At 38.0% G+C, this 20660-nt stretch overlaps 1 protein-coding gene across 1 annotated transcript; it reads right to left on the bottom strand.

Annotated features, from left to right (window-relative positions):
• Positions 1–1395: 1395 nt before the first annotated feature.
• On the bottom strand, positions 1396–20582 carry nlrc3 (NLR family, CARD domain containing 3). The gene is given in 21 exon segments (XM_042508622.1): positions 1396–2324; positions 2444–2527; positions 3160–3243; positions 5052–5070; positions 5073–5134; positions 6278–6361; positions 6599–6623; positions 6626–6681; positions 7699–7782; positions 7999–8082; positions 8357–8440; positions 8592–8675; positions 9388–9471; positions 9582–9665; positions 9769–9852; positions 10119–10202; positions 10454–10540; positions 11654–13400; positions 14048–14311; positions 18189–18346; positions 19913–20582. Coding segments are annotated over 20 exon segments (3399 nt in total). The 5' UTR covers positions 18313–18346; positions 19913–20582; the 3' UTR covers positions 1396–2233.
• Between the last annotated feature and the right edge of the window lie 78 nt (positions 20583–20660).

The raw sequence follows: 20660 nt of genomic DNA, 5'->3' as shown, positions 1-20660 counted from the left end.
GGGGGCAGTTATTTTTGCAGCCAACAGTCGAAAACAACTAAAATGCAGAAACAGCAGATTACACAGAACTGTTTAAAAGGAAAATAGCAGCAGGAACAAATGAGTTCTTGAACCTGTTTGTCCTACATCGTTTCACCACTTATGGAGGCGATTTTTGTTTTCTGGCTGATGTTCCCATACCAGCAGACAAATGAAAAGGTGAGCACAGGTTTAATAAAACAGGAGTGAACTCTCAGCTGAGAGATCTAAACTAATCTGAAAATTAAAATATGGTTGCATATCAAAAACATTGCCCACTGCGTCCAAGTAATTAGGCAGTGAGCTTTAGTTTTTCTGCCTGTAGTTTTCTAAGCAGTGACTACAGTGGAAACCTAAACAGGTCACAAGTACCACACCGTTGTGATCTGATCAGATCCTCAGGTCAGGCTCTGCTGGCTGTTCCGAAGTCCTGGCTCAAAACTAAAGGCGACTGACCTTTTGCAGTCAGGGCTTTTCAGTTTCTTTAATTCCTTGCCAGAAGATTTAAAGTCGCAAAATCAGTAAAATGTTTTAAATCCTCAGAACTAATCAAGAAACTGGATATACTGCCACACGGCTGTATGCCTCCGCACCCCGAATCAAGTTGCACTTAAAGTTTACATTCATGTCTGTAAAAACATGAATGCTTCACACAGAAGACCTATACAATTAGCACAGTTATGAAGGCTGTTCTTGAGCGTTCTTGAGTTATGGCCAAAAATATGTGGTCATTGTGACCTTGACCTTTGATCTTCCACCGCCAGATTAAAAAAAGTTCATTTTTGAATTCAAGTGAACGTTTTTGCCAAAACACCTTCAAGGCCATCTTCAGATATTGCATTTGCAACAATGAGATGGATGCAAGGTCACGGTGACATTGACCTTTGAAAACCAAACACCAATCAGCTCATTGCTACGTCTATTAGAAGAATTGTGTCAACTCCCTCAAGATGTTCTTGAGATATTGTGTTCACAAGATTGAAACAGACAAGGTCACAGTGACCTTGAACTTTGACCTATGACCACCAAAATTTAATCACTTAATCATGAAGTCCAAGTGGATATTTGTGCCACATTTGAAGAAATTCCCAAATGGCGCTCTTGAGATATTGCATTAAGATATTGCATTCACTAGAATGGGACGTATGGACAATCCGAAGACATAATGTCTCTGGCCACTGCTATCACTAAGAAAAGCTTTTTCTTAATCCCAGCACAGATTTTTACTCGTAACACTATTTGACTGTACATTTTTTAAATAGTATTGTTGGGTATTTTATTCCCTGTTATTTGTTCAGATTTTATTTGCCTTAATCCTGGTTCCGTACCATGCAAAGTGCTACATAAATACATTTTAAAATAATAAGAACAATGATAAAAACTGTAACTTTTCTTTATATTACAACAAACATTTCCTCCTGTGGGTTGGAAAAAAAGATGCTTATTTGTTTTTCTTTGCTTCTGGCCCTGGAGCACATACTAATAAAACTCAGTGAATAACGTCACAAAGGCATTAGTGAATATGATGCATGGCATGCTAAAACTTTCATTTTTTTGTTGCCTTCCTATTCTGCTTAAATCTATTGAATATGATGCAACATTTTGATAGGATGTAATATAACACAAATAGTAAAAGTAAATTCTATTTTGAGTCAAACAAAAAGATTTGTTTAAAAAAATGGAAAAATATGTTCCAATACAACAAGTATAGAAGTGATGGAGGAAAATCATAACTTGTACATCTTGTCAATGTTATTTTGGGCATGAAGTCATGTCAGTATTTCTGGTATACAACTGGTGTTAGGCTGACATAATAAATCAAATAGCAGATGGAGATTACTTAGAAGTTATGTATGAGTATTTCATCATTAATCACATGATGTCAGCACAGCAGGATGACGGATCTTTGCCCTTGTTAAGATGATTGAATTTTATTTTTATACACCATATCATTTATGCAAAAAGGGCAAATGTACAGAAAAAGCAGAGGGAAGCAGCCGAGTATATTTGCATAAAAAAGGTACCATTCTTGTTTGCGTTTGTGTCAAACCTTTATGTCCTTCCCTATGGCAACTGCTTTTTCAATAATAATGTCATAATAAATATGTGAATATCTATCTTACAGTGAAACATTTACAGAGTGATTTTCAGTACCAACATACAGGTAAAGTTTAACTTATTTACAGAGTTTACACCTTCTTTTTTTGTCAATGCGTCAGATATCCACCACACAGCCCGGAGCGTTGGCTCTGATAGCATCAGATATGACCTTTGCTCCTGATTCTCCAATTCCATTCCCCTGCAAACTGTGAAACAAGTGTCAGTTTTTAATGAACACAGTAAATGTCCTCCACAACCACACATACAGAAAAATCTCTCTATACAAAAAAAACCCATATTGCTGAGATGTGACAATATAACTCACTTGATGTATGTCAGATGGTGGTTTCCCTTCAAGGCCGTTGCAATGAATATGGCTCCATCCATACCCAGAGAGTTCTCCTGCAGACTGAGGGTGCACAGTACAATATTTCTTTAATCAAATGTCTAGACATGTAAGTATGAAGCTATAAAGGAAGTCCACTACATATAATCTCCTATGAGCAGCCTTTTGGCTAACTGGATGAAGAGTTTACATTTTTAACTAAAAGTCAAGTTAGTGTAGGAATTGATAATGTCTGTGTACAACTAAGTAGATGGGTAGACTACAGAGGGGGGAGTGGGTGTATCCTCCTATATAATCCAATGGCTTTTTGGCTGATAGGCGGTTATCCTGTTAAGAGCCAGAAAAAGAGGCAGGTACACCCTGTATACCTGTGTATGCTTTGGGAAAGAAGCTAAATAATTTGTTGAACTCATGTTTTCAGCCGTATGATTACAGTCCTTTGGCCAAATACACTATATACAAGAAGCTGAGTCTTAATCAAGAGACATCCATTTGAATTGGGAAACTTAATCTTAAATAACAAAAAAATATGTGACCAAATGAACCATTTCATTAAATGTCAAGTGAATGATACAAATTCAGTGCACTGAGTCAGACTGAATTTCAGAAAAATCAGTTTTTTAAAAATGTGAGCGTCAGTCTCGCTCTGTCTCTCACCATGTAAACTGTTTGTCTATTGTGTAGTCAGGACTTACTTCAAAGACTTGAGGCTTCTATTGCTTTTCAGTGCGTTAGCCAGAGCCTTCGCTCCCTCCATCCCCACAGTGTTCCCACGCAGACTGAAACAGTGGAGACGCACAATCACTTTGTACAAATCACAATAGCTGTTGTACATAAATGAAAAAAAATGACAGTGTGTGTTGTAACATGAGCAGCCTCACCAATAAAAGAGAAATACAGCAGGTTTCAAAGATTGACACAAAGAAATACTGAGGAGGAATTCTATTGATCAATATTTTGCTTTATGCAACTACTCTTTTGTGCTGTTTAAACCTTTGAAATCCGAGCAAATTGGTTGGATTTCTTTCAAAAAGATGGAGAGAAGGTTATGAGCAACTAGGCAGGACATGGCCCAAAAATTAGCCTAAAAGGTACAAGAAAACTATGTGTAAATGAGCACAAAAAAGGAAAAAACAAACAAACAACAAATGACTATTAGAATACATGAAAATAAATTATTATTATTTTTATTATTTTTTTTATAATTTTCTTCTAAAAAAAAAAAAAACAACTAATTTTCAGGTCCTTTTCTTGGCACCTTTTACTAATTTCTTGCTATTTGGGGGAAAATTGCTCAGTGCATTTTGCTCCATGTTTTTGAAAGAAATCAAACCAATTTGTTCAAGTTTCAAAGGGTTATATAGCTCATGACAGGTGTCTAAACAGCACAACAGAACCGATTTTGATCCAGGTTTCAAGGGGTTAAACAGATTCTTTTTAACATGTCTTTTCTGTCCATATTTTCAGTCTGTTCGTGTTTTTGTTAAACTGTTTTTTTTTATGCCTGAAAATACATTTTAATTTCAAATATGCAAGACCTTTTCATAAAGACTGAAAGAAAGCCCTTTGTAAGAAAAAACAAGTCTCGAGCAGAGTCTGAATTTTTGTGATTAAAAATGTAGTACACTTTTTAGAAAATCAAAGTATAATAAGAAAACCACATGTGAATGTCTATTTCGAGAAATCCTAAACATTAAATACATAAGTCGACGGTCTTTGTTAAACTTCTTCAAAAATCATGTAACAACTCTATATGAGCATTAAACAGTTAAACAGCGCTGCCCACAGTGGTCGAGTACACCTAAAGATGACAAAGAAAAGCAAAATCTCTGACACATGACGAATCCATATTGACTCAAAGTATGTATTGTCAAATTGTCTAGTTTGAATTGTGATACTGAGAGGCATAAAATCACAGCACATCAAGTCACTACATGGAAAATCAAACAAAGAACAGAATGCAAAGGATCAAAAACACAACTTCTGGTTTAATTACGCAAATATTCACTGAGAATCAATTGATCCTAACCAGATTAATGCCAGACTAACCAGAAAAGAGCCTTGTTGTAGAGCAACTGAATAATCTCCGTTTGTGACTTGCATTTGTTCACAAAACAAATTTGACGCTGATGAGCAAATGTTGCAGCGTTAACAGAAGGAAAGCCAATACTGCCTCGCTGAAGTGATGTCGGTCTCAAGGAAACACTTGTGGAACTTTGCCACTTCAGACAAGTTTAACTGTGTGTTTGCACTGACAGACCTTTGAAGAGACAAAAATATCACATATACAAAGTAGATAAACACAAGTGATTAGATCGGTAAAGCTGACAAGTAAGAGGACAAAAGTATTTCAGACAGAGGAAAAAGAAGACAAGCAGCTTTAAGATGAGTCACAGTGTCTCTCGCCAACGAGCCCTGCTTAGCCCCATTCAAGCCAAATGACGGCCTGTTATATCTAAGATTCAATAACAGACAAAGGGAAAAACAGAGATACTCCTGACTGAACTCTGCTGTCTGCTTGTTGCAGTATGTGGCTGATTGTCTTATAGAAACAAACGGTTTGAAATAATTAAGAGCTTGCACTCACTCTAAAGTTTGCAGGGTTTGTTTGCCATTAGAGCCTCTGCCATTGCAATGGCGCCACTTGTGCTCGCGGAGACTCCCTGGAGACTAAAGAGACAGCATGCAAAACAGTGAACACATGGAAATATAAGAGAAAGACAACCAGATGTCAAACATGAAGAAAGATTAATGTCAGTCACAACCTTTATGTGAATGAATATATATATATATATATATATATATATATATATATATATATATATATATATATATATATATATATATATATATATATATATATATTATATATATATATATATATATATGTATACATGTATGAGTTTAAAAACTGTCTTTGGTCATTAATTTTAACCCTAAAGGAGCTCAATACGATATTAAGAGCATTAATTCAGCAGCAAACAACTATGCTACTGTATGTAAAATATGGTGAAGTCAAACTACCTCTGTGTGTGTTGTAAATGGAGTGTCTTTGTGATTTCCAAAATTCAATGGAAAAATAAGATGGTCTTTTTGTTGAGGGAACCAGGCAACGCTAACTTTCGCCTGGCAAAACATCATCTATGATGCACTCAATAGAAACGTAGCACCCACCCTCTGGTTCCCCTTGGTTAACACTGTAATCTCCGTCAGCACTGTTGCTGCTGTTAGCCGTGTTCATACTGTCTGTACCGTTAGCTGCTAGCAACTGGCTCAGCAACCTCCATGTTGAGAACCATGTGCAGACAACCTCTAAATCATAGATATGCTCTGAATATCGTATAAAAATCCTTCAACACTTTGAGCCTGAGCAAGTTGGGGCAGTTTCTTTAAAAACAAGTAGAAAAGGCAACCAGCAACATGGTAAGACATGTTGATAAGAAATTAACAGATTTAGAGAATTTAAAGGAAAGAATATTTATAAAAAATACAATAATTACATATTTATTAAAACTATGTTACAAAGTCAATATATTTTAAAGCATTATTTCAAAGTAATTCCCTTGTTTTTTCTTCCTTTTTTACCCACATATTTTCAGGTAATTTTTCTACTTTCTTCTACATTTTTTTCACAAATTGTCATGTAATTTCTTGTACTTTTTTTTTTTTTTTTTTTTTTATTAATTTCTTAGCTAGTTTTGGGGTCCTTTCTTCTTCTCTTGCTCATTGCCTTCTTTCGAAATTTTAGAAAGTAAATTTTGCTCAGGTTTCAAAGGGTTAATACTAAAATACTGATTAGTCATTGTACATAACCATAATGTATGCAGGGACGTGTTGGTCTTCAGAGCTTCGGCAAGGAAAATGACGCCTTCATTCCCAATAGCATTCTCCTGAAGACTGCAGCAAAAGACACAGAGACAACTGTAAACATTACAACCCTGTGACTTTAATTCCACATTACTGTTTACCTGCTGATAGGACCACAGCAGTCGATCAAATGCTGCCACTAATCTACTCCCAGTGATACCAAATACAGGGGAGATAAATTTGATCAATGAAATGACAGTCATTTGGGAAAGAGGTGAATGGCAATGATGAGGCTGTAATGCAAGAGGTCTGAACTATTGGACTTACTCCAAGAGCTGCATTGTGGCGTTGAGAGGAGAGCATGAGCCAGAGCTTTAGTGGCGGAGGACTTGATGAAGTTCCACTGGAGACTGTAGAAGGACAAAGAGAGGCACATTAAAAAAAAAAAAAAAATCAAAAATGCAAATGCAGAGGTGACAAAAACTGCAGTTCCTCGAATGGCCACTTGAGGCTGGCTCTAAAAGCGAGTGAGTACCTATAGACCTCCATGTTACAATTCCAAACTATTACAGCAGAAATAAACATGTTTACAGCCTGGTTGATTCTATTAGGATTTAAAGTCACATATAATTTAGGGTGTGGCTCCTTTGAGTGACAGCCTGTCTGTGAGGTGTTGCTGCCGTCTTTGAGTTAGATTGGCCCCTCGATCCCCCACAGCTCCAACCTCTCTTCCAAATATATGGTCACCTCTGGCTCTAAAAACCCAATATGGAGAAATGCCGAACATGAGGCTTTATAACAGGAGTCCACAAACCAATAGGTGATATTACCGTGGCTACGACCATTATTTTAGATAGTCTATGCCTTAAACCTTCATTAATAAACTGTCTGACCACTTGGGGGCAGCACAACAAGTTATAAACAACAAAACACTGACATATTAACATCCTAAACATTTGGTAACATGTTCGCAACTAAATTCTTCACTATATTCACCATGTAATCGCTAACTTTGGCTTTCTGCTGCTTGGTGCTGGGCGGGAACATAGACTGTTTAAAAGGAATGTGCCAAGCTACAGCAGTGCGTTTGAAATTTTGACCGTCACAATCTTGGGTTATTGGAGCCAGAAATGACCATATTTGGAGACAAAGGAGATGTCTTGAAGACAGCCTGTCGCTCTGGGCAACCACGCCCTTAATTCTATAACTTTTGAGTTATATGAAAATTCAGCCCCTGAACACTCACCAAATGTTGAACTTTAGAGACCCAAACATTGCATAACTGCACTGAAAAGTTTTGAGAGGTTTGAATACAGGCCGATGCTAGTGGGAAATTCTATTCTTGCACCATTATTGTGGTGCTCAGGAACATGTTCAAAGCATGTGAGGCAGGTGATGCAGGTGATTTACTTAATTGCCTCACTTACTGCAGAGAGGTGAGACCTTGATTAGACTTGATTGCACCAGCTATAGCTTGAACCCCTTCATCATGCAACAGGTTGGCTGTGAGACTGAGAAAGACAAAGACAACACACACACACACACACACACACACACACACGCACACAGAAACACATACACATTAGTTATCTATATATTTAAATCAATCAATGCCTTCAAGTTAAGTTGTAATTATTATCAGACTTCTTCAAAGTGGGCGGGGGGGGGGGGTTTCGATGTCTCTGTGGGGTTCAACAGTGCACAATACAATTACCAAGGTGACTCACTCAAGGTCCTGTAGGGAGTTGTTCTCGTGGAGAGCATGTGCCATGTTCTTTGCTCCCTCCACTCCGATGGAGTTCTCCCTCAAACTGACAGAAAGACAAATACAAAAGGGAAAGAACCACTCATCAACATACTGGAATTTGGAGTGAATTCACATCTGGGCCTGTGTGCCTGATGTGGAAACCTCCTATCTCAGTCAGCAAGCAAATAATGTCTTTCCAAATTGTTTAACTACTATTTTAAAGAGTTGGCTTTTATCATAGATCAGTCTAATGAGGTCTTATACGGTTGACTAATGTCAAGAAAACGTGAGATGGCACTTTTCATAAACGGATCAGAGGTGTCTTAGTTAATACTCACTTGAGGGAGACAAGGCCGCGGTTCAGCCTGAGTGCTTTGGTCAAGGCTGTCATCCCCCTGTTGCTGATTGAGTTACTCTGAAGTCTGCCGAGAGAAAGGTTAAACGCAGCTGTATTAAATTGTGAACCAAAGTGTGACAAACTACAGCATTATTAAAACACATTAGCAGTAGCCTTTTGAATAAAAGTTGATGTGAATTATAAGTACAATGCACTCCTGTGCAGAAGGTACTGACTGAAGAGAGAGCAGCGTGTGGTTGACTGTCAAAGCCTCCGCCAGAGGGATTGTCCCTTTGTCCCCAAGCTGGTTGCTACAAAGACTGAAGGCAAGAATAAAAGTAATACAGTAATAAATGAATATCATAAACCTTGACACTCTGTAATACAAAAGGGTATTTTTTGTGCTAACTGAACTTAAGCAGCAAATGAATCTATTATTGAGCCACTGCACACATAAACAAGTGTGAAGTGTTAACCCTTTGAAACCAGTGCAAATTCAAATTTCAAAACATGGGGTTAAGGCAACAAGCAACTTAACTAGGCATGGTCCAGAAATTAGCAAGAAATTAGTAAAATTAGTTTTCTCCTGAAAACAAGAAAAATCACAACAAAAAAAACAAACAAACGACAAAACAAAAAACAAAAGAGAAAAAGACCTAAGACTGCTTTATATATGTGTGTGTGTGTGTGTGTGTGTGTGTTTATGTTATGTATTTTATTATTTTTTTGTAACGTAATTATACATAGAAGATTTATATAATTATAAATATGGTTTTCTGGACCTTTTTCCTGATTTTGCCAATCCTCCTTTCTTTTTTTAAAACTAATTTTTAGATTTTTAAAATTAATTTTACTAATTTCTTGCAAAGGGTCAGATAGCTCGTGAAACATGTCTTGGACAGCACACAAAAATAAGTCATGATGATTCCGGTTTCAAAGGGTTAAGCCACTGGGTTAAATGTAAACCATGTTTTCTTAATTAAATGTATGCTGTTATCAAGATCAGTGCTGTGAATGGAAACATCCTTTTACATCAGCTTTGTGAGGGTGCGGTTCATCTTCAGTGCCTCTGCAATCTTTTTGGCTCCTCCCGCTCCGATGGTATTCTTCCGTAAGCTGAATCATTATAAAAGACAAAATATACTCGAAGTTATAAGCATGAAGCCAGGCATCACACTAGAACAAGCACATCCAAGAAACACAAATGAGAGGCCAACAACACTCACTTCAGAGACACCAGTTTGCGGTTGCAGTGCAGCACTTCTGCAAGAGCCTGAGCACCTTCCTCCTCAATTGTGTTGTTCTGGAAGCTGATCAATGGTGGAAATTGAGCAATTACACCAACTCAAAGTACACTGACTTCTTTTAGGACATAAATAAGTGTATGAACCAAAACAAAGCAACTATACTCACTTGACTGATACCAGGACTTGGTTCATTTTCAGAGCTTCTGCCAGAAACTTTGCACCTTTCGAGCCAATGTTGTTGTTGCGGAGACTAAATTTATGATATACAGAATCATATTAGAAACACAATGTGTTAATGTATAGCGAAATGTGAATACTTTATGGATTGCAGCAATTTAGGGAAACAGAGATTAGCAGAGATTCAGACTTTTATTTTTTAAACTGGAGTACACGAGACAGGATTGATTTGTAAAGAAGTGCTCAATTTGCAGGAGAAGAGCCCAAGTTTCCTCTTATGGATTCAAAAGCTTATGGCAGTTTTCAGTCATAGGTCAAAAGACAAAAAACAAATCTCACTTGAGAGAAGTTAGCGTCCGGTTCACCAAAAGGGCTCGACTCAGGGCTTTTGCACCTTTGTTGCTGATAGCGTTTTCTGCCAAACTGAGAGGGTATAAAAATGAAAAAGGTCACAGTCATTTGGTACAAATACTAATGAAAATCACTGCACTAATCTTACAAGCACATGATAACCATTGAGTGTCTCTTTCACCCTTGAAATCAACAACACAAGCACTAATTAAAAAATATGAGCAATCAGCAAAACAGCAAGTGAGCAGGTTCAAGTTCACTTGCTTTGGTTGAGAACTACTGCGAAGTGTTCTTCGTATGATGCTTGCTGAAAAGTATCTCACCTTATTTTCTGGATATGGCAGTCTTTAGCACTCAGGAGGCTTCCCAGCAGCTCCATGACATCATCTTTGAAGTTATTGTTCTCTAATCTGTGAAACAGATAAGCTATAAGTTTCACATTTAAATCTTACTCCTGTATTTTTGGGTCCTGAAACACCACGCCGACTATTGGCTGTCGGTGAACATCTGTCTCCCTAGTTTTTGTGGTGTGTCGTGAAATGTTGGTACTAATCGGCTATTATTCAGTCAGTTCAGGATTTCCAATTGTTTTCGGACTTGGCGGAGCCCATTATTAATTATAATCACTCCGACTGGCAGTTCAGCTCAGGGCACAAGAAGAGAAACTGAGGTGAGGAAAGCAAACAAAGGTCTAAAGTCATAAGGACGTGGGATCAACTTTTTATATTAGGGTGAGATTATTTTTTTAGTCATTGATCTCTTAACAAAAACGGTTTGTTGCTGTTTGCTCTTTTAAGATCAGGTTGTGTTGTTAATGTGCCAACTAGCTATCTAACATCTTGAATTCGTCCCGTTGGCCTTCCAGTTCCTTTTTTTAGTGACAAATACAAACTACTGCCACCCACTGCTATGGAGAGACGTTTCCTCTCACTCAGACTGTTGGTTGTTGGCTGTCGTCTTTGCAGTGTGTTCAAGTGGAAGGTTCTGGCTGAGAACCAGGCGACATGAGGCGATGCAACAGTCAGCCTGAGGGCAGCAGACGGGGGTTGATATTTTAAAGTGCAAACTCACTCACCTTTGTGGTTTGGCTTTTAATTGAAGTTTACTTGTTTATTTATTGATTATTTCTTCATACATTTTAGTCTGATTTACTGTTTTAATCAATGGTATATTATTTTATTTATTATTAACATTTTCATCTACTATTATTTGCTCTGTTATCCTTTTATTTACCTTTTATCTACTATTTAGAGTATTTTATTTATTTTACTTATTATTAATATTATATTCATGTATTTTTTACCTTTTATCTTTATATTTAGCAATTCCTTAGTTCCTGGTTTTAATGAGCACTATTATTTTAGTGCTTTAATTAATTACAAAGTTTTGCTTTTTTTTTTTTACCCATATGCCTGTGTTCTGGTTTTGTTGTATAAAGCTCTTTGTGTTAGTTTTGAAATGAATGTTGATTTAGTGTTTTGGGCCTTTTAGTTTACTGAGAGATGTTGCTTTGTGGAACTGACCTGAGATAGCCGCAGTACAGCAGCTGTGGGAGCAAGCACTTCACCGTGGAGTAGTTCAGAGAGCCTGTCAGGTTGGTTTGCTCACTGCACTCTGGAGACACGTGCAGCAGGTATCCCAGCACCACACAGTGAGCCCGTGTTAACTTCCCTGCTAGGCTACCGAGCTGTAAATCTTCCTCTACACTCCGCAGCAGCTCTGTGTGTTGCAGCTCCTGCATACAGTAAGCCAGGTTAACTGCACGCAAGGACACCACTGCACCCCCACTGACCAAGAGGCCTTGTAGAAACCCTGCTGCCCACACTTTCTGGTTGCCATCATCTTTCCCGAGAGCCAGAAGCCCAGCGAGAGGTTTTTGCGCCATTGGGCACAGCAGGCCTGTCAGGAAGCGGACAAACACATCCAAGTGACCGTCGTCAGCCTGTTGTGAGTGCTGAAAGGCACTTCTAAAGTGGTTCTGGAAGCCGATCTTGGGCCAAGACATAGTGCTCTCGGAGAATAAGTCAAAGATGGCCCGCTTGGAGGAGATGTGGTAGAAAGTAGCCGCAAGAAACTCCTGTAGGGTCAGATGAGTGAAGCGGTATATTGTGTTTATGGCCGACTCCTCCCGAACAAGAACTCCATTACCAAGACTGCACTGAGTTAACAGGAGATCTATCCCATAGGCCCTGAGGTCCTGCTCGCTGAAGGTGAACTTGTGTTTGAGGAGGCCATAAAACGCCAGTCGTCCAAGGTTTCCCAGCAGTTTACGATTGCTCCCATGGAGCTGCTCCATCTTCACAGGTTCCCTGCCTCTTGGCTCACCTACTTCTGCCTTCATGGAGCAAAAGTGAGCATAAAGCTCAGTGCAAGTCTTTGGGAGGCTCTCTTGTGCTTCACTCTGCATGATGTACATCAGAGTGTCAGCTACTATCCAGCAAATGCACGGTATGTAGCACATCACCATTAAGATCTTATGCGACTCCAAGTGCGCCCATATTTTAGCGGCAAAATCCCTCTCAGAGAAGTGGTGGTTCAGGAAGAGTTGGATGTCCTTTGGGCTGAATCCTGGGATCTCAGTCACCCTGTCAACCAGTCCTCCAGGGATAAGTGACGCCACTCCCGGTCTGGAGGTCACCCACACTGCTACGTCAGGGAGCAGATTTCCTCTGATGATGTTAGTAACCAGATCATCGATGGACACTTCTTTCTTTGGGTCGCTGCAAGGAGCTGCATCTGAGAAATTTAAAGAGCAGCGGAACTCGTCCAAACCATCAAGTATGAGCAGTGTGCGGCAGGAGCTGCTCAGCACCAGACTGGGGTCTGATACATGAGGAAAAGCCATTTTCACCAGCCTCTCAGCAGAGACTTTCTCCAGTGAGTTCAGTTCACCGAAAGTTAAAGGCAAGATGAAGCTCACATCTGTGCAGATGGCACCTTGGCTCCACTGTCTGATGAAGTGTCGGACCCAGGTTGTCTTGCCGATACCTGCCACCCCGACTGTGAGGGAGACCCTCGGAGGCAAACTGACTCGGGTCAGGGGCTCCAAGAGTTTGGTGAGCCCTAGTTGTCTGAGATGATTTCTTTTCCCTCCTCGAGTCGCCCCCACCTGCATTAAGTCATGTTCTTTTTGCTGGAGGTCGGAAAGTCCATCGACCAGGAGCAAGGTTCTTGAGGAGATGTTCAGTTTGGGGCAGCTGACTGAATCTCTGTCTCTGTGCTGCTCATATCGCCGTAACAGCATCTCTTTGTGCTCCTTCACCATGGAACCTGCAGAAAATTAATTTGTCTCTTGTTAATGTTATTTTTTGACAAAAAAAATGGAAAAAATGACCACATTACTCCAGTTCAAAAATCCTGATACTCCCTAGCTGTCACTCAAAGAACAGATTTTAAAATCTATGAATCACTCTGTGGTTCAGCACTCAAATATATCTGACATGCTTGTGACATATGAACCTTCTAGGACCCTCAGGACATCTGGGGTTGGCCTACTGACCGTTCATTTAGTGATTAATTTGGCCTTTATATCTTATCTCTTTGTAGCCTTTATTGTGTTTTTATATTGTATTGCTCCGTAAAAGCACTTTGGCTTGCCATGTTGTATGTAAATGTAAATGTAAATGTGCTACACAGCTATATATAAAGCTGCCTTGCCTTTGTAGTTTGAATAAGTAATAGAATAGCATTTATAGTGTTGTATCCTAAGAGCAGTGCAAAGTGCTTTCCAGTGATTTACATTTACACAACCACATTTATACACTGAATAGCTCTTTAGGAAGCAGTGTGGTCATTGACACGTTCACATGCTCTTAAGAAGAAATCAAACCACGGCCCTCACTCTTCCAAAATGATCTTCACCCTTCAAAATAAAGACCAACACAGACAGCAAATCCCATTGAATTAAAGTCCCTTACCGTGGTTAATGATGAGCTGAGCCACCTGAGAGTCTGAGCTCTCAATGAAGCCCCGGAGAGCATCGGACCCCTGATTGTCTTTGTCAGTGACGATAGTAGTGAGCACGTTAACCTGGTCCTGCAGCCGGCCTGCCTCCTTAATCTTGGTCTCCTCAGCTGAACTCAACACTTCCACCTTTCTCAGGTGGGTTAACATCCCCTCCAGGAAGGAGGTTGTGACGAAGCGTTGCATTTGGCCTTGATGCTTTTGGATCCAGCCGAGATCTGAACCAGAACACAGAGAAGATGAGTGAGATTATCAAGTGATAATTAACAAAGACAACATCTTAAGATACAACAAGCAGGTTTCCCTCTCTTCATTTTTTTTGTTTTTTGTTTTTATTCATTTACCTTTTGTCAGGTACTGAAAACTACACTGATAATTCATCATTAAGGGACAGACATTGGTTATTTTTATTTTAAAAAAAAGAAGAAGTAAAAAGTATTTAAAGTATTATGACATAGCCTAGCTTTGCATATCCATGAACAATCAAAAGGGATTTTCCAGTTCCTGCATTTTGTTTTTATTTCTTAAGTGGAAATAGTTTTTTTGTTTAAACCTCTGAAACCTGGACTGACATCACTTTTCTTTTGCTGCTTTCAGATGCATTTCACAAATATTCAAACCTCTGATCCCTGTGCAAATTGGTGCTATTTCTTTCAAAAACATGGGAAAAAAAAGACAATGAGTGACTAGGAAAGAAATATTTCACAAATTGCAAGAAATTAGTAGGTTTAGAAAATAAATGTTAAGCTAGGAAAAAATGTCTAGGAAAAAATAAAACAAATCTGAAATCTGATAGAAATCAAGCCAGTTTGCTCAGGCTTATCTTATCATAATGAAGTTAATTTAGATTGCACAGAAGAAGGGGGATACAATGACACCATCAGCGCTGCTCTCCCATTAGCCTCAATTTATAGCACCAGGGAAGTGCATCAACAATGGCACAACCCAAACAGAGAGAGGATAGTGCATTTGTTTTCTCCAATAGCCATCAGTTGCTGTCCTCAGGTACCAAACCATATCTGTGTAAGTTCTTTGCGGTCACTTTTCCCAGTTGCAGAAATGAATGGTGTTTTAACAACAGAATGCAGTGTGTCCTGTGTTATTGGTGGTTTCAAGGCTCTGAGGAAAACGTAAAGCAATCTGGCTTCTTTCGTTAAAGCTGCACCTACAATAATACCACTTTGAATCCCTGGCGGTAATCAAGTCTCACAATACCTGTGATACTTAACAGTGTGTTCCTCTTTTTTATTTCTCTTTTCGATTCTTACTCTTTACGACAAATATCATATACATGGTCAGGTTCTTCTGATTAATTTGATGGCTTGTTCCCTAAAACCATCTCTGATGTAAATCATCAACGACACACCCAAACAAAATCATTGTGGTAAATACCCAAATATCTCAACAACTATTGGATGGATTACAAAATCATTTTGTCAAACATTTGTGATCCCCAGACAATGAATCCTTAAGGGCTTTGCAAACTGTACAGCATAGGGCACTCTTTATGCTAATCCTCTATTTGGATAAGGAATATATCCCCTAAAATCTCTTTAATGGGGGAATTTAAATGAAAGAAACCTTCGGAAGAGCAACAGATGAGGATGTCATGTGTACAAATCCCCATGGCTGTTCCTCCAACTCTTCCTCCAACACAACCAGCAAGTTAAAATTTCTATATATTCTTTAAAACATCTCAACATCTACTCAGCGCATTGGCACAGAATGTCACCATGAAGTTTACATTCTTGGTTTTTAGTGAAATATCTCAACAACAGTCAAATGGTCATGAAGGCTGTCGGGTGCCTCTTGGCAAAAATGATACAACTGTTTTCTTTGGATTAAACAACTCAAAGAATATTGGTGTCTGTAATCAATAATTACTGATCCACAATGCTGCCTGTGCTCATATCACCTCAAAGAAAACCCAGAAACTCATCTGTGTTAATATCCATTTATAGAATAATTACGTTATGTAGATAACAATCACATTAGTGAGCACTTTTGCTGTTGCACATAATAAGTTGAATTTGCACTGCCTTATTCCACATTTCAGCGAGGTTTAATTATTTTATTGAGTTAGGTTCTTGTTTCAAAAAGAACCTTAAAGGTTTTGACATTTGCCAGTTTCTAATTCTTGAGAAAGATCAAAGTCATTTCCTGCAATGAAAGGTGGCGTGCGATACCTTGCATTGTGAGCTGGCACTATCTAAATAACTGATAATAACTTGACTTGACTTCCTGAGCAGCATCAGGGTTTCCCGTAGGAAATGGATGTGGTTAGCGGTATTTCATTGTTTATTATTAATCAATTTGTAGGAGTGGACCTCAGAAGGAAACTTTGAGTATGAACATGAACCTAGTTCCTCTAAAAATAAGTTTAAAACTCCCATGTCGACATGAAAAGAATAAATCTGCAAAAGTGTAAATTAAACTTGTCAGACAACATTTAATAATAAAACATATTTCAACCATATTTGTCTTTAAAAAAAGTCAGTCTCTAATTTCATTTGATAATTTAACAATCTGAACTACTCCTGACGTTTTTGCAAGCGCCTTTATTCCACCTCTCTGCAAGTCTTTCCAAAAGTGTTCACCGATTGCCTTCAAATTCCCACCAGGCTCAGTGTCATCAGACTCGCCACAAAATCCTCCTCCTCTTGATGATCGGATAAAGTCGCTTCATTTCAATAAGAACGATAAAATGAAACCAGGGTCTTTCTCTCTCTTATCATGAAATAGGAAACTGATCTTTGGTTGGTTGTCATAGATTTTAGAAGACTTAAAATGTTAACCACAAAGGTTATGAAATTGTCCTTCCAACAGATTAAATTAATCACACCTCCTGCCGCCCTACAGATAAGATTCTAATCGCACCTCTGTGGCTTAATATTCATGATAAGAGGACGGCAGAATGTGAATATGAAGGCATAATATGTGGCTGACATCCACATGATGATAAAAGAACTGTGTCAATCAGAACTGAAGATAGATCTCAGTATAGTAGAAGTGAAGATCATTTTCTTGCCCTGTTGTATATGAAAGTGCAGCCCTCGTCTTTTACTGAATGTTAATTCCCTTTAATGATGCTGTTATTATTGCTGATATATTTCCACTGACTACTGCTGAATGACCTCATCTAACTATTAGGACCAAACATTGCCCTTTTTACCATTATTATCCTCCCATCCTCCCCCTAGAGTTTGGACTACTTGCTGTTAAAGTTGTTTTTTAGTTGAGATTGGTTTTTGCACTAGTATCTGTGTATATTCTTACATGTCACAGCAAAGCAGCTTCTAGCATTAACTACACCAAAGCCAACTGTACATAAGAGTACAAAAGCCCATTTCCCCCAGTGTGATGTAAAAAGATCCTGAAAGTCACAATGATACATTTTCTTGAAATAATGACTTAGTATCTTTATAAAAAAAATACTTTGTATCTTAAAATAATGACTGCGTTTGTCAAAGTATTGATCTAGTATCTAAAAATAATGACTTTGCATTGCAAGAATGATGACCTAGTATTTCAAATAGTATATTATTAAAATACAACAAAATAATGACGTAGTATCTGAAATTCTAATTATTTAAATTGCTTAATATCACAAAACAGGGACTTAGAAAAACAGCATTGCAAAAACAATGACTTAATATTGTAAAATGTTATATGGTAAAAATAAACTTTTTTTTAAAATAATGACCTAACATTCTGAAATAACGAGTTAGTATTGCAAAAACAATGACTGAGCATCTCAAAATAATGGTTTATTAATGCAAAATGACTTAATATGGCAAAAATATCGAGAATAAAATAATATCTTAATATAATTACTTAGTATCACAAAAATCCTAATTTAGTATCTCAAATAATGACTTAGTATGGCAAAAATAATGATACATCTGAAAATAACTACTTAACAATGCTAAATAATGACTTGGTATTGTAAAATAACATTAAGATTTCTCTTAATAATAAACATTTTAAGAATTTGCATAGGCCGGACTTGTCTCGTTTTGATATGCCTTACAGGCTCTTTTTTTTCATTACACTGACTGAAAGGAGCTTTCATACAAAAGACGTGATAACTCTTACCCTCTGTTTCTGCCTGTGAAGAGACAGAGCAGGATGTAGACTGGAGATCCACGTAGCAGTCGTCCTGCCATGTGATGCGCTTGCTCCGGTCGAGGATAGAATCGTAATGTGCCTTCCTCTCCATGATAAACTTGAATAATTTCTGCCCTCAGAAGTTCCTGTGTGTTTACACAATACAAAACAGCATTACTTTAACAATCTGCAATTAACTCAGCATGACTGGCTGTAATGACAGGAGGTGGAGAAAACAACAGGCCTCTGTCCTCCAAACGCTTTCTCCGCAGTCTAATTAATGAAATGTGAACTTATATTGTGTATTAAGTCCTGCAATGCTGATTCTGTATGTCTGCTAAAGAGCAAAAAATGTACATCTTTATCAAAACAAGATGCATAAAGCAATTTGCTCTCCAGCTTTTACTGCGAATGCGATTAAGCTGTCAGCATATGCTCTGAGAATCAATAAACACTTACAGGAAGCAACAGATGGTCTTTACCTTTGCTAAATGCAGCCTTTTCACGTGTGTGACATGAGGTCAGAGAGCCACTTGATAGTGCTTTACTTAAAACTGAGACTAGATATGTTAAGAAAAACAGAAATCTGCCTAAATAAAAGCAGAATTGATGCTATTAATATGGATTTACAACTGCTGGAAACTTTGCAATGTCACCAAACCCCATGAAAAAAAGAAAATAAAGTGAGTTTAACAGGTGTAATAAGAGAGTGAAGGGGGAGATTTTTAGCCTTGATTAAATTACATAAGTGAACTTTTATTTTGCACACACATCATACTTTCACTTTCAAAAAGAAAATAAGCCAAAAATAAAAAAGTAAGAAGCAAACAAACAAACAAAAAAAAGAAAAAAAGAAAATGACCTCAAGAAAGTGCTAAAAATGTTTTTTCCTTTGTCTATATCATTTTAAATATATAATTAAGAGAAATATAAACATAGTTTTCTGGACATTTCTTTTTTATGTCGACAATTTCTAATAATCCACCCAAGCTAATTTTTAGATCATTTCCTTGTCACCTTTTACTGTCTTTCTTTTTTTGTAGTTTGTTGCATCTTCTTATGTGAACTGTGCTACATAAAAAATATATATTATTAGTCAGATGTAATATTGCAAACTGCAGAAAAGAGTTTAATTTTTGTTTGAGGTTTTCACTGAAACATAACGGGAAATGACAATTGTCTTCCTGTGTGGTTTGATGCTGTCTCGTCACTTCTCACAAAGGAAGCTGATTCAAAAACTCAGATGTGCTTAACGCAGCATGCCAGCTTCCGCAATACAGTCTTAATAGCCAAAGCCACTCGATAACATACTGTTACAGTAGAGAAGTGTTAGCAGAGTGACCCTGAGTACCCAGAAACATATACGCATACAAAAATATCTGCCAAAAAAGTCTGCAAAGTTATGCAATAATTATCATCAAGTAAAAACACAAGTAGCAGTGTCATTTACATGATGCAACAACACCAGAAACACACTGCAAAAAGACATATCACTTGCACCTTAAATAAAACATCTTAATTATTAGGTAGCATGCAAGATGCATTTTAACGTGTATCTATCATGATTTTTAGCATTTTCACTTGCCTGGGCACTCAGGGCCATGATGGAAAGTAAATATTTATGGCTGGAGTCAGTTTTACAGAGCTCTTGTAACTGTGAAGGTTAAAAATAGGAAGAACATTGTGCAGTGTGTGAAGTTCAGTCAACTTACCTTGGACTTGAGGGTGTTTGTGGGTGTCAAAGGATGCGAAAAGATGCCCACACAGATGTTTTACGCAGTGGTGCCATAATTCTCATGAAAGCACGTGTAGGCCAAGTGTGAACGAGAAGAATCTCAAAATAGTGAAAGCTAGTTATGGATTAGCGAGCAAATTAAATGAGTCTCAAACACACAGCAGCCGAAGTCATCATAGTCAGTGCTGTCGCTGCATGCTGCAGCTACTTCCTGAATATCTAATCTGCTTTCCTGTGTTGTGGTAAGCAGGTTGAACAGTGAAAAGGAAGAAAAAATGCGTGCTTTGAACTTTGCACGCAAGGCCAGAAAATTTCACCGCACTTCAGTGTGCTCTATTTGGACAGCTACTCAAATGTGCACAACCACCAATGAGGGCTGAGATGAGATGTAATTACTTGTATTGAGGCTGCCAGAGCAAAGAACATAGAGCTCCAGGTTGCAAATGCACAATGTAAGTACTACTGTACTGCAGACATGTGATAAATGAAACATATTTTCAGTAATCTTAAAAATGTAATAATACTGGGTATTGTAGAGAGAAAAGTGTGCAAGTAGTGCAAACTTAGTGTACCAGCTTCATATAAAAAACCCCACATACAGTACAAGGACAGAGGCACTGTATGCATCTATTTCCTGCAAGCAGTGGAAGGTAACTGTGTGTAAAGTATAATTAGATATTCGGGATCTAACTGTAGGAGGAAAATGGAGTATAAAAAAAATGTGA

Source organism: Plectropomus leopardus, chromosome 19 (assembly GCF_008729295.1).
Source record: "Plectropomus leopardus isolate mb chromosome 19, YSFRI_Pleo_2.0, whole genome shotgun sequence".
NCBI lineage: Eukaryota > Metazoa > Chordata > Actinopteri > Perciformes > Serranidae > Plectropomus > Plectropomus leopardus.
Note: the sequence above shows the minus strand (reverse complement) of the source record. Positions and strands in the feature narration are given on the sequence as shown.